Source organism: Hyaena hyaena, unplaced genomic scaffold (genome assembly GCF_003009895.1).
Source record: "Hyaena hyaena isolate Hyena2069 unplaced genomic scaffold, ASM300989v1 scaffold_663, whole genome shotgun sequence".
Classification (NCBI taxonomy): Eukaryota; Metazoa; Chordata; class Mammalia; order Carnivora; family Hyaenidae; genus Hyaena; species Hyaena hyaena.
The window spans coordinates 57,587-71,068 of NW_024081296.1; the positions used below are offsets into that span (position 1 = coordinate 57,587).

Genomic DNA, 13,482 nt, shown 5'->3' on the forward strand with positions numbered 1-13,482 from the left:
CCCAACAAGACTGCCCTCACTTCAGATGCTGGCTACAAGTTCAGGGGTTCCCAGGAGACCTGTACTTCCTGGTCAGTACATTTTGGGGGCGGGGGGTCTGGGTGGCTCAGTCAGTTAAGTGTCGGACTTCATCTCAGATCAAGATCTCACAGTTCTTAAGTTCAAGCCCCGCATCGGGCACACTGCTGTCAGTGCAGAACCCACTTCAGATCCTCTATGCCCCTCTCTCTGCCACCCCCTCCTCCCCCCGCTCTCTTGCTCTCACAAATAAACATTAAAAATAAAAACAGAAAAAAGGACCATTCTAACTGGCTACACATTCAAGGGTTTCCTTGACCCCTTCAGGTTCAATAATTCATTAGAATGACTCACAGAACTCGGGAAAGCACTTACTTATAACAAGGTTTATTAGAAAAGATATGAGTCAGGACCAGCCAAATGAAGAGACGTAGGAGACAAGGTCTGAGCGGCGCACAAACACAGCTTCTATGTCTTTTCCCCCACGGAATCAGGACATGTCAGCCTGCTGTTGCATCCATGTGTTCCCCAGCCAGGAAGCTCACCAGAACCTTGTCTGGCATTTTCATTAAGGCCTCATCACATAGGTATTATCAACCAAAATCATGGACCGCTTGGTTAAATTCAATCTCCAGCCTCCCCCCTGCTCCCCCAGGTCAGGCTGGTATCACCTGGCTCATAGCCCCAACCCTATAATCACATGGTCGGCCCTTCTGGCATAGTCAGCCCTCATCCAGAGTCAATTTCAGCGTAACCTTATCTGACGGGCACCCCACGGATAAGCAAGACACTCCTATTCCTCAGGAAATTCCAAGAATTTAGAACTGCCTCCCAAGACCCAAGGACAAGAGCCAAGTTCTTTACTATACCCTCCCCCCCCGTAAAAGTTTTTATTATACAAAAATCTTATGTTTCCTAAAGTTTATTTTATATAATTTTTAAAAAAATTTTTTAGTAATCCCTACACCTAACACAGGACTCCAACTCACAACCCCGAGATCATGAGTCACATGCTCCTCTGATGGAGCCAGCCAGGTTCCCCAAGAGTAAACATCTTCCTAATTGTGAAAGCCAGGGATGCCCTGTCCCAGGAGAGAGTCCAAGCAGGTGCTCCTCATTAAGATGGTCTTGGGATCCATGATAGCCCCACCTTGACTCACCTTCCCAGCCTTCCTCAAGGGCCATGCCACCCAGTCACCCGGCAGACAGAAGAAATGAGCTAGGCAGAGATACGGTGCTCCCATCCACCCACTTGGCCTGGCCCCCCTCTCCCGACCCCTGGGGCCCTGAGAAGCAGACAAACCCCCTGACGGAGACCCTTAAGCTCTGGTAAGGCAATCAGAGACCTGTTTACATCACCTTCCCAGACACCCCTGAGAGCCCCTCGCAAATAGTGACGAGCTAAAAGGGAAGATCTAGATCACCACGTCCCAGCTCACGTGCAGGAGGGGGGAAAAGGATCGACACAAAAGGGTTCAGGAGCTTTTAATGCTTAGACTAAAAAAAAAAAAAAAAAAATCACAGGCCGGGGGTTACATAAAGTGATCAGTCCACAATGTGCCCTCACCCAGGAAGGTCTTCGGAATCGGGGAGCGCCCCCTGTAGTGTGATGAAGTGATGCCCCCACCAAGAGGCAAGAAAGCAGGAAGATTAACCTGCACCCACCTGCCAGGCCCCACGCAAGGGACTCGCGAGTGTTCTCTCGCGTAGTCCCCACACCAGCCCCACGAGGTAGGGATCCTCGCTCTACAGATACGGATCCGAAGGCTTGGGGAGGTGCATCGATTCATCCAAAGCCGAGATGAAAATCCAGGTCCTCTGGTTTTCCCCACTCTGCCACACTGAACTCTTTCTCTGATCCAGCCGCCAGTCTCCCGCGGGAGGTCTACTCTCAACGTCCGTGCCCTTTGCTCTGTCCTGGTCCCTGTGAGGAAAAGGCTCAGCTTGAAGGAAGCTGTTCTATGAGGGGGCGGGATCTCGGCAAGATCTTTGCTCTAACACAGCAAATTCGACCTCAGAAGTCACCGTTCAGGCCACTCTCAGCCGAGCAGAGACTCCCAAGGCAACAGCGAGGCAGAGCGGTTTGCAGATGCCGGGTCTCTGTGCAGTGGGCGACCGCGTGACCAGAGGCAGCGCCGGAAGGAAGGTGAAGGAAGCAGCAAGCCAGAGTAGTGTCAAAACTGCCGCAGGGTCCCCGGCAGCCAGGGGGTGGCTAGCCCAGGGGAGCTCCGTTGCTCCAGTCCAGGAGGCACGTGGTCCTCTGCCTGCCCCAGAATGACTAGGGGACCCTGAACGTGTCCTGTGCCGGGCCACGCGGGCACTTATTTTGTCAGCAGCGGCAGCAGCCCCAGCTCACTCAGTCTCTCCTTGGCCGCTGCCTCCCAGCCCCTGTTGGCTTGAGGGCTGCGAGGTGAGGGGTGCAGGAGCCCCTCCACCCGGACCATAGGCATCGGGCCCGCCAGAGCCCGCCGTGCCCGCTGCTCGGCCAGCCGCCCCACTCCCACCACCAGCCGCACCCCCAGCAGCTGCACCTGCCGGCAGAGGGCCGAGTCACAGGCGCCCAGCAGCTGTTCCCGCTGCTCGGCAGGTAGCTCGGCGGGAGTGACGTTGCGCCCCGTGGGAGTCAAGAAGAGCAGAGGGCACAGATTGTGGACAAAACAGTGCCGGAAGAAGACCTCGGGCTGTCCACACAGTTTCCGGAAAAGGCCCCAGAACCGGGCCCCGCTCACCTCTGACTGAGGGCACTCCAGTCCCAGCACGGGGCGCTTCGGGTGCTCTTGGGGAGGGGGCAAAACGGGCCCCCCAACGCCCAGCCAGTCCCGGACCATGCTCACTTCCCCAAAGGGCACCTGCCGGTAGGAGGGAGAGAGAGATGCAAGGGTTTCAGTCTGGAGCCCGGACGCCAGGGTTCCAGACCAGCTGACCCCTCCCCACCCTGCAGGAGGATCCAGTCTGGACACTGCCCCCCCACCTCCACCCCCTTCCTTCAACGAAAGGCCTGAGACAAGGATTCTGGCCCCATGGTGTGCTCCTGCTTCTCCAGTTTCTCATTGTGGACTGTGATCCAGAAGAACCTACTTGTTAGCTTCTATCCCCACTGGCCTTTGGGACCACATGCAGAGAGTACATGGGACGATCTGGCCCTACCTGGGAGGTGATGGGTAGTACTGGGGACAGACAGATGGTCTGCGACAGAAAGCTGCCAGGGTTATAGGAGGCCCAAGGACAGGACTGACCACCGCTCTCTGGGCACCCTCTCAGCCCTAAGCCGCAGGTTGTCATTTCCATCGATCATCATTGATCACCTTTCATCCCCCAGTTGGGGTCAATAAAAGCGACTGAGCCTCCTGCCCTGAAGCCTCTTCCCCTCCCCCATCTGCCAAGCACCCCCACTGAGGGGCATTCACTCATCCTGAGGTCTAAAAGGAAAGAAGGCAGGCCCCCAGAGCCTGCCCTGTTTTCAGTCTCTCCTCGGCTAAGCAACGGAAGCAGGACGGCTGAATGCCCTGCATCTCTTCCACACCCACCCCTGTGGACCAGCCTCTCCCGAGGACCCCCACAGGCCTGGTCCCTCTCCCGACCCCACCCATGCTCCAGGGAAAGAGGAGATCCGGCAAGGTAAGGTTAGGACGGGGCTGGCGGAAGGAAGGGCTCGCAGAGGCAATTAGCAGATGGTTCACAGGGGAAATGGAACCACCATTAATGTGCTTGGTTAACTGTGGGCAGCAAGGCCAGGAGAGTGTCTGAGACCACAGGAGCCAGCGTATGTCCTGGGAGGGGACGAGGGGGCCCGCACCCACACAGGTCCACAGCCAGGCCCTTGCTCCTCCCCCACAGCACACGCAGCCAAACATCCATCCGGGAGCCTCCCACTCCACCCGCTAGGGGAAGCCAAGCCCTTTACCCCAGTCTGGGCCATGCCGAAGGGTCCTGGGTTCATGCCCAGGAATAGCACTTCCTTGGGGCCCTGGCAGTAACGGGTCACATAGCTGCGGTGTGGCTCCCATGCATACTCCACGGGATTGTAGATGAGGCCCACGGGCTCCGAGAACCGCAGCTGGCTCAGTTCAGCGTTGAGCCGCAGCTCCTCCTCCAGGAAGCCTTCAGCCAAGCTTCGTGGGCAAGGCTGGGGCTCCATTAGGGCGCTTGTGGGTTCATGGAGGGGCCCCAGTGGATAAGCCTGGGGCACCGCCATGTCACTGCCACCTGGAAAAGAGACGAACGGAAGCTCCATCACCCCTTCAGCCCCAAAGTGAGAGGGATCCAGACTGGCCAGGGGTACCCTTTCCTGGGCTCAGAAGAGACTGTCAGTCGTCCGCCACCCTCTAGGCTTGACTGAGTTCATCTCAGTTCCTGGGAGTGCGGGGTCCTTCCTCACCCCGCTTCCAGTCTCCTCCTCCTTCATGTTACCTGATGAGACTAAGCCATCTTCCCCTGCTCGAAACCTCCCTCCATCAGGCATAAGTCGTGAGTCACTAGCTCCTCGGCCATGCCAAACACATGGTCGGCGTTCAGTATATAGTCACTGATGGCAAATTCTCAGCACCTCTAACAGCACCCTTAATAAAACAAGCTCAGCCAGGATGGGCTGTGTCCTGAAAACCAATGTGCTGAAGAATGAGAGGCAGGTGCACAGCCAGAGCCCAGAGACTCATTACCGAAGGCTAATTACAATTGCTTCCAGGTGGTGAGCAATTGCTCCATGCCAGGTACACCTCATTGATTCTCTGAACAACCCCACGAGGGCAGTATTATTGCTCCCATGTTACAGGTGAGAAGACTGAGGCTTCATAAGATCAAGCAACTTGCCCAGGGTCGTGTAGTTAACATGTAATGAAGCTGAAATGTGAACCCAAGCTGTCTGAATCAAGGCTACACTCTTAACCACCCACCTCATCTCACCTGAGATGGTCCAATCAGCCACCCTGCTAATCCAACAACCCTCCCCCCACCTCCAAGCCCAGCCCAGCTCCTTGCACACATTCAAGAATTCTCAGTGGTGAGAATGGATGATTACCAGACTCAGAAGAGACTCGTACAAGCTATGTAACCATGGCCGGGGCCTCAGGTTGTCTCATCCAAATATTAAGAATAATAATATCCATTCAATAATAATAATATAAGGGACGTGGGGGGGCAGGGAGGAAATGGAGGAGAAAGGGGGAAGAAGGGGGTGAAGAGGCCGAGCGAGCACTCCAGCAAGATCCACAGCCTACCATTCTTTCCGATCGTCCTTCTCACAATTCCCCTGCAAACCCAGTGTTCCAGCCTGACCGTTCCTCTCACGCTTTCAAAATGCCTTTCCTACCCCACCTCCCAAAACTGCCATTTCTTCAAACCCAAGCAAACACACGTCTTGAAGGAGTCAACCAGGACAGTGACTCCTCTGCCTTTCCCCGCCTCCAAATCATACCCATCCTTCAAGATGCAGCTCCAACGATCCCACTGGTAAAACCTTCCCACCTTAGGACCCTGTGGCATTTGCCCTGGCTTCCCAGTCCCACTCCACACAGGAGTAGGTCTGGTGTGAGACTTGGGGATCTGTATTTTAAGCAGACGTCCTAGGGTGAGTCTGATGGTTGATGAAGGCTGCAAACCACTACATGTTACCAGTTAGTGGCTTCTTCCTGAATTCACACCTTGCCTCCCTATCCAGACTTGAGCAGATCAGAAGCTAGGCCCTGTTCAGTTTCCCTCTATATCTTCAAGATCCTAGCTTTTATTACGTAATCGACAAACACCAGCTCAGCTCTGTCCATTCTATCTTTTCCAATCCTGTTTAAAACTACCTTCCACCAAGGAGCCTTTCCTGATGGACTCCTCTCCATTCCTACAGCCTGATTTCATTCAAGGTTCAGCTGCCCACTTTGCATTCGGCTGGTTTCATAGGGGCTGCCAGGCTCTGGGCGTTTCCAACATGTCTGGGCCTCCCACAGCATAGGGGTCAAGGTTCTCCTCCCTCTCAACCTCTTCTCCCAGATGGGACCTCAGGGTTGACTGAGCAGCTTGATCCATCAATCTCTTCTCTGACCCTAGCTTAGGGGAAGTGGAAGAGAAAGAAAAGTCAGGGCCAAAGTTAGAAAATCCTTCCCCAGACTGATCTCAGAAGTCTTTTTTTTTTTAATGTTTTATTTATTTCTGAGAGAGAGAGAGAGAGAGACAGACAGACAGCATGAGCAGGGGAGGGTCAGAAAGAAAGGGAGACACAGATTCCAAAACAGGCTCCAGGCTCTGAGCTGGCTGTCAGCACAGAGCCCGACTCAGGGCTTGAACACACGAACCGTGAGATCATGACCTGAGCTGAAGTTGGACGCTTAACCGACTGAGCCACCCAGTCGCCCCTGATCTCAGAAGTCTTTAACTGCTCTGTCCAGATGGCTAACCACAGCCAACTAGGCCCAAATAAAAGCCAAGGAGGGAGCTATGGAGAACTCGAATGTCTGAGACCCCCACCCTGCCTCTCTTCATGTTGTGCCTGCCAATGCTAGTGGATAGGCTGCTCCAGCTCTGGGATCTCTCTCCTCTTAGGCTGAGCCTCCCTTTGATCTTTTTTTTTTTTTTAATGTTTATTTATTTTTGAGAGACAGAAAGACAGACCGTGAGCGGAGGAGGGGCAGAGAGAGAGGGACACAGAATCTGAGGCAGGCTCCAGGCTCTGAGCTGTCAGCACAGAGCCTGACGCGGGGCTGGAACCCGCAAACTGCGAGATCATGACCTGAGCCGAAGTCAGATGCTTAACCGACTGAGCCAACCAGGCGCCCAAGCCTCCCTTTGATCTTTAGAGACCTGAGCTGGAGATGGCAAGGCTGAGGGGTATGAGAAAGAGTGACAAAGGTTTTGTCCTCAGCGTTTCAGTTTCAGAGCCTAATCTGGTAACAAGAACCGCAGTCTGGGTGTCAACTGAATCCATTTCTAGCCCTGGTTTTACCTCTAAGTTTCTCTGACTCAAATCCTTTAGCTCCCCTCTCTGTGAAATCACACATTCCACCCAACCTACCTACCACGAGCTGTTAACTCACTTATTTTTTTTCAACATTTAAAAGTCTCTTACATGAAAGGCTCTGTGGATATCTCTTGATGAGGAAGAAATAAAAAAAAAAGAGTGATAATAAAATATAGGCCACGCTCATAAACAGATAAACAATTTTCATACACTGTGATTGAGCTTTATTGTCCTGAACAAAGCATTATGAGAACCCAAAGGTGGAACTTGAAAGTCCTACCTAACGTCACCCAGAACTAAAGACTTAAGAAACGTAGATATATTATAAAGTACAGCGTCGTATTAGGGGCAAAGGCAGCGGAGGGTGATCCACCAACGTCTGGCCATCTAGCTTCTCTGACACCAAACCCAGGAAGTGGAAGAAGGAATCAGACTATCCACTCCCCTATCCCTTGGGGGCACTCCAAGAAATCGACAGGGACAATCAGCAAATCCTTAAAATAACAGCAGTAGTAGTTGGTCGTGGACTCAAAAACACTACTTTATCCCTCCTACTGGTTCTGAGAGGGCCGCAGGCGGAGGGTCCGTAAGAAACCTCCAGGTCCGCCCTAGGGCTCCGCCCGACGGGAAAGCCACGTCTCCGTAGGCCCTCAGGGAGGTTCCGTGAACTCGACTCTCCCTGCGCCGGGGCAAGCCCCAAACGGAGTAAGGGTCCCTCAAACACAGCCATTCCGACTCCCCGCCCGACGCCGCCCCGACGCCCGAGGAGCCCCAAGCGTGCCCCCAGCACCCTAGAGTCCCAGGTTCCTACTTCCTCACCTGGTTCAGCTCTCCATCCGGTTTCCGGTTCCCTTCCCCACCCCCGGGCGCGGAGGACAGTGGGAATTGTAGTCCACTTTGTTTAGGAAAGGCGATTGGCGTAGCGGCGGCAACTTCCGCCGGAAATACTAAAATCCCCGGAAGGCGTGCTGTTAACCCTAAGTGACTCTGGGGGCTGTAGTTTATTCCTTACATTAGAGCAAAATCAAGAAGGCTTTAGGAGAGGCCAAGCTTATTAAGGACCTCAGAGGTCCTGGCCTCTAGCCCTCAAGGGCAACACCTTCCAAAAGTTCATCGACAAGACTTTTCCCAACAGGAGTACGAATCAGGGAGCTTCAACCACTCCCCAATCTCGAAGCTCACCTGAGAGTATTAAATGACTTAAAGACCATTTCTAGTCCTCCTGCTGCCGAAAGGGTAAGAGATCTCTTCTTTGCGGCCCTCAAAGGACTGTACCAGAACATCCAAGGAGGCATTTCTGTAATCTGCTAACAACAAGTGTGTGTGTTAGAGCGCACGCGCGCTCTAACAAGTCTTTAGTAATGGCTTTGGGACTCTTCCCTCTCCCATTACTGCCCAAGCCTGTGTCTCCGTGGCTTTTCCATTTGACTTCTCTCCCTCCTCTGCTGTGCAGTCAACCCAGCCCTATAATCTCCGGTCCTTCCAAATCCTTCCCCTCAAATACTCTGCCCAAGACACCTTCCTGACCAACCCTAATCCCATGGGTGCACCTAATAGTCCATTCCCTCCTACCTCCCCAACCTAAAACAATGTCCAGAGCTGTCCCATTCCTAATTTTGTTCTTGTCTTCCACCTGGGTATATGTCTGTGTCCTAACTCAAGATTTTCATTACACAGGAAGCCCAGCAAGGCTGATTATCTTCTAAGTTCCTCCCACCCCCCACCCCCTGCACACCTCAGCACAGCAATGAGTGAGATCAGGAAGGAGCAAGGTCTCCCTACAGGTGGTAAATAAGGAGACCAGTGAACCCCAGAACAGAAAAAGGTGAGAGAACAAGGATACTCCCCCACCCCATCCCTCTCCTGCTCTCCAACCAACAGACAAAAACTTAATTGAGTGCAGCATGGGCTCCAGAGAACTGTGATCAGCAACCCTCTGACACCAAAGGTGAGAAACCACCCCCACCTTTGCAAGACTTTGGAAACAGTTAATCATTCACCTCACCAGTCTGTTATTCCGCGGGAGCTTGCATTTGTGCCAGATTCTTTCCCTGTTTGTCTGTGCCTCTCTCTGCCTATGTAAATGTATCTCTTGATGGCTTTCTCCCTGTATCTATGTGTCTTGGTCTCCCTCTGTGTACATCTATCCCCATGCCTCTGCTTTTTTCTCTGGAATGACTGAAATAAGAGTATCCTGAGCTTCTAGAAAGAACTGGCCCCTCAGGCTCCTCTCTCTTCATACATCTATGCATTTGTACGTCTCTGAACAAAAACTATGGGGCCGAGGTGGGGAACCCACACTGTGTTGTCATCTTTTTGCTTAAAATTGCTAGGAGCCTCACCATCCCTTGGACAACCCAGCCCTTTGCCCACCCCACCCCTTTGCCATTTGCTTGCCAGCTACTTCCAGTTTATCATCATGGCAGCCCCTCCAGTTCCAAGTCCGCTCTTGGGAAGAAAACAATGAGTGAAATGAGTGACAAGCAAACAGAGACACCCCCCCCCCAGGACTCCCTCTCCCAATTTCAACTCCCAGAAAGAATTTGATGACTGTTTCTGCCCCTGTACGTCCATTTACACCAGAATCCCAGAGATAGGGAGTCCCAGCATAAGCAGAAACTGAGTCTCAAGCTACCTCACAGTGAGTTCCTGTAGCTGACCCCAGAGAGGTCTGGGAGCCTTCTCTGTCTCTAGGTCATGCTTCTCTTTCCCACCTGGTGGGTCCTTCTCAGGGAAGATGGAGGTGAGGGACTTTCCTGAAGTGGGGGTGCTTAGAGATTTTCAAGAGGTAAAGCCTAAGAGATGAAACTTGGGCTAGGGTGGGGGCTGCCGACCTGTTTGCCTATGTCCTGGTCTCCTGACCCTCTGGGAAGTCTCCAAAGCCTGGCTGACTGTGATTTATGTTAGAACTTACTGGGCAGGAGAAGAAGCAGACCTGTGGCCTGGACAGTGCCTAGAGAGTTGGGTCACTGCTTAGGGGCCAGCCAGGCCTGGGGCAGGGCCCTCTGCGGCCCAGCAGGCTGTTCCTGGGGCTGGAGCCCAGGCAGGATAGAGTTAATGAGAGGGCTTGTTTTCCTTTGGTTTCCTGGAGCTGCAGAGACTGTGTTGGGCCACGAGCGCCATCTATCGGCCTCTGGTGGTCCTAGCTCTGACTCTCAGCTCATTGGCTTTTAGGCGGATCTTCAGCCCTCCTCCTGTGCCTCCATGCTCCCAGAGTAGAGGGGAGTTGTCTAGCTGCCTGGCTCTGGTGCAGAAACTAGATATTGGGGATTGGAAAAGGTGAGGGCCACGTTTCCCCCTCCCCAAGTACCAGATGTCACCCTTGGTAACTCCTACCACCTCTGCCCTGGGGAACCTCAACGGGCTTCTGATGTTTGACTTTCAGTGTAGCCATGTGCTCCTCCAACTCATAGGTGCTTAGTACAGTGCCTAGCACAGAATAGTGCTCTATCAAGGTTAGTTATTGTTGTTGCGACCACGTGTCAGGGTCTCAGGCAGATGCTCATCTGACAGCCCAATATCCAGGCCACCGAGCCATATCAGACACACAAGCACAGAGGCCAAGACTGGGCAACACATCCCTGGAGATTTCCACTAAGACAATGACCCACACAGGCTAGTCATGGGGGCTGGAAGTTCAGGATCGCAAGGGAAGTTCTCCAAGATGGGCAGGAAGTTGGATTCGAGAGTCAGAGAAAGAAAACCTTGAGGTAAAGACGTAGGAAGAAAAAGCGCTAAGAGAAAGGTATTAACAGGCCCTTAAAAGGACCTTGATTAAGGGAGGTGGAGAGAGTTCCCTGACGTGGGGGGTAAGCAAGAGCCACTGCATCTCAAAACATGACCTCCTTGGTACAGGCACAAAAGTCGCAAGGTTGGTCAGGCTTCCCAGTCCTCCAAAAATATATCATATCAAAGGCCCATCCCAGCTCTGTGGGGACTTAACCCTCAATGTTTTCCCCCAGCCTTTTGGGGAGGTGACTCACAAAGGGGGGAAGCGTAGCCTCGGATGCATCCATTGCTTTCTTACCAGGTTCACCCATACCATGTCCCTGTGTCTTCTATAGCTCTGCCTCCCTCCACCTTACTGGCAAATGGGTACAGAGGACAGTTCTCCAAGGGATAAGATAAGGGGCAGAGTGACATCCTCCCAGATAAGAAAGAAATGCAGAGCCAGTGGTGTTCCCGGTCCAGCCTCCCTGCCTCCCACCCCGGCCTCAGCCCCAAGGCAGCACAGACCAGCCTTAAGGCTTGATGGCCACTTAACTGAATGCGGGTGACAGCTTCCAAGTCTCTCCAACTCAGGTGTTCTCCCCGTCCTGGGGTCTGGACGCCGGGGTCCCCAGGAGGGGAGCAGGACAGGCTGGATGGGCTGATTTGCATCGCTTACTTGAGAAGCAATTATCGGAGGAGCTGTCAGCTCAGCGCGGCTCTCTCTTCACTAATCGGATTTCACCAGAGCCCCAGGCTGGGGGGTGCTGAGTAATTTGGCTTGATGCGGTGGTGGGAGGTGTCGGGGCCTGGAGGCTGGGCCATCCGTCTGAGTGGTGTTCGAGTTGTCCAGAGCAATTATCCTGAGGGGACCACACAGATCTCAGATGGACGGCCAACCGAGGGGACTGCACTGGTCCCCAGATCCTGCAGCAGGACTTGGGGCAGAGTAGGGGGGGGGAGCTCTCCCGAAGAGTGAGCCAAATTAAGCAACTGAGAAGAGGAGCCTAGATGGGTCTGAGAGGGGGGGCACATAGCCAAGCAGGAAGGGGACCCAAGATACCAGCTTCCGGCCTTCCCACCACCCAGGCCCTGCCCTACCCTACCCTGCACCCCCAGCGAATGAGCAGCAGAGCAGGGACTTGACCGACGATGGCTTCCAAGCCCTGCTTCCCTCCCTGCGGTGCTCCCAGGCCATGCTTTCCCTGCCCCTGTCTCTGCCCCTGTCGCTGGCCTTCTCTTGTCTCTACAGCCCTTTTGAACCTGTCCCCTCCTTCCGCCCCTGCTGCCCTGCTCCATCTCTCCCCAAGTTCACAATGGACGGCTGACCCCTCTCCCCGCCTCTGTGCTCCATTTCTCACCTTTCAGAAGGGTGATGACAACCAGACACCACCCGAAGTACTTTATGGGGGCTCCTCATAGTAACACGGCAAGGGACATACTCTGCACCCCCATTTACTGACGAGGACACTGCGGATGACTGAACTTCCTGAAGGAGGGACCACATCTGAGCTACCAGTGCAGCCCTGGCCCGTGTCTGATGCCCAAGAAACATCTGTTGAATGAATCAATGATCCAGTGAGTGATTTCCCCCCTTCTCTACTCCTGGCTGGCCCCCCAGTGACATCCACTTCCCTGATTTGGCCTCCCCACCCTCTCATATCCTGACCCCCCTGTCATCTCAGCCTGACCTTCCTCACGCCGCCCCACACACTCTATCCTATGACGCATTGGAAAGCTCTGCTGATTCCTCCTCTCCTGCCTTTGCAGTGACCCATCCTGTCTCCTTTGCCTGGAACATTCTTCCCTCCCCATCTCTGCCACTGAATACATTCCACTCACTCCCCTCGGGAGTGTTCTCTGATCCTCCCTTCTTCTCGCACGTCCCCGGCGACCCTTGTCACCAACTCCTAAGTGTTTCACTTATTGCTAAAGTACCTTACAACCTGTGCTAGATTGTTTTGAGAGGTCAGAACTCATTCTCCTCTCTCCTGGTCACAAGCCCACTGCCTGGTACCTATTAGGTGCTCAGTAAATATCTGGTGAAAACATAAAAATATCTGCTGTGTAATTTTGTTTTTCTCATTCAGAGATGCTCTTATGGTGGGTTGAAGGAGCACTCAGCTTTGGAGGAAGCTTGGGAGTTGGGGGTTTGGCAATGACCGACGGTAATTACCAGCTGTATGTCCTTGGGCTGATCATTTCATCTTCCCTTGGAAGAGAGGATGAAGAGCCTGCCATGAAGGATATGCAACACGTCCCAGGCTTATCTGCTCAGAGTCTGTCTCCAAAGCTGTGGAGATCTGTCTCTCTCCATCTTTCTGCCTCACTACTGAGCCTCTGCCTCTCTGACCGTCACCAATCCAGGCATGGCCCAGGAGTCCTACAACCCAGGTCCCTCACTGTCACTAGGCCTGTCATTTTTCCTGAAACTACCATTCCCCGGGGGTGGCCCCATCCTTCCGCTGAGAGCCCAGAGGACCAGCCTCACCTTGGCTTCCTCACCCCCTTAACAAATGAGACCTTGAGTTCTCCCTCTGAAAATATTAATAATAAAGAAACGAGGCACTAGGCATGCAACTGGATGCAAACTAGCCCCAATTCTCAGTCCAAGAAATGGAATGCCTGAGCTATGGACCCAGAGAAATCTTGTGCTCATTTGCATGCTATTTGCATTATATTTACACATGATCAATTTCATGTTCAAATTCACCCCCCCAGTTTTTGTCCCCCAGGACCCCCCCTCAGCCTCTGATCCCCATCATGCCCCCCAGCCCCTACCCCACTTCCCCTCGAGCCTGCCACAACCCTCT

The 13,482-nt window shown here is 53.5% G+C and overlaps 1 protein-coding gene across 3 annotated transcripts; it reads right to left on the reverse strand.

Annotated features, from left to right (window-relative positions):
- Positions 1 to 1,850: 1,850 nt before the first annotated feature.
- SMUG1 (single-strand-selective monofunctional uracil-DNA glycosylase 1) lies at positions 1,851 to 11,532 on the reverse strand. 3 transcript variants are annotated; one of them, XM_039217012.1, is made up of 3 exons: positions 11,349 to 11,532; positions 3,923 to 4,224; positions 1,851 to 2,867 (listed from the first exon to the last, which is right to left on the reverse strand). In XM_039217012.1, the coding sequence occupies exons 2-3, from the start codon at positions 4,211 to 4,213 to the stop codon at positions 2,340 to 2,342; spliced, it is 819 nt and encodes a 272-aa protein (XP_039072943.1). In that variant the 5' UTR covers positions 4,214 to 4,224; positions 11,349 to 11,532; the 3' UTR covers positions 1,851 to 2,339. The 3 variants fall into 3 exon arrangements, with proteins under 3 accessions (XP_039072943.1, XP_039072942.1, XP_039072941.1); XM_039217011.1 differs by lacking the exon at positions 11,349 to 11,532 and adding an exon at positions 7,781 to 8,306; XM_039217010.1 differs by lacking the exon at positions 11,349 to 11,532 and adding an exon at positions 5,808 to 6,052.
- Between the last annotated feature and the right edge of the window lie 1,950 nt (positions 11,533 to 13,482).

What these genes read in the sequence shown, in the direction of transcription:
- SMUG1 (XM_039217010.1), bottom strand. Translation starts at nt 5,865, where the DNA reads ATGAAATCAGGCTGTAGGAATGGAGAGGAGTCCATCAGGAAAGGCTCC. An exon ending in GAAAGGCTCCTTGGTGGAAG is followed by an intron (nt 4,225 to 5,807) that starts GTAGTTTTAAAC and finishes TCTCTTTTCCAG; the next exon opens with GTGGCAGTGACATGGCGGTG. An exon ending in TCGGCATGGCCCAGACTGGG is followed by an intron (nt 2,868 to 3,922) that starts GTAAAGGGCTTG and finishes TCCTACCGGCAG; the next exon opens with GTGCCCTTTGGGGAAGTGAG.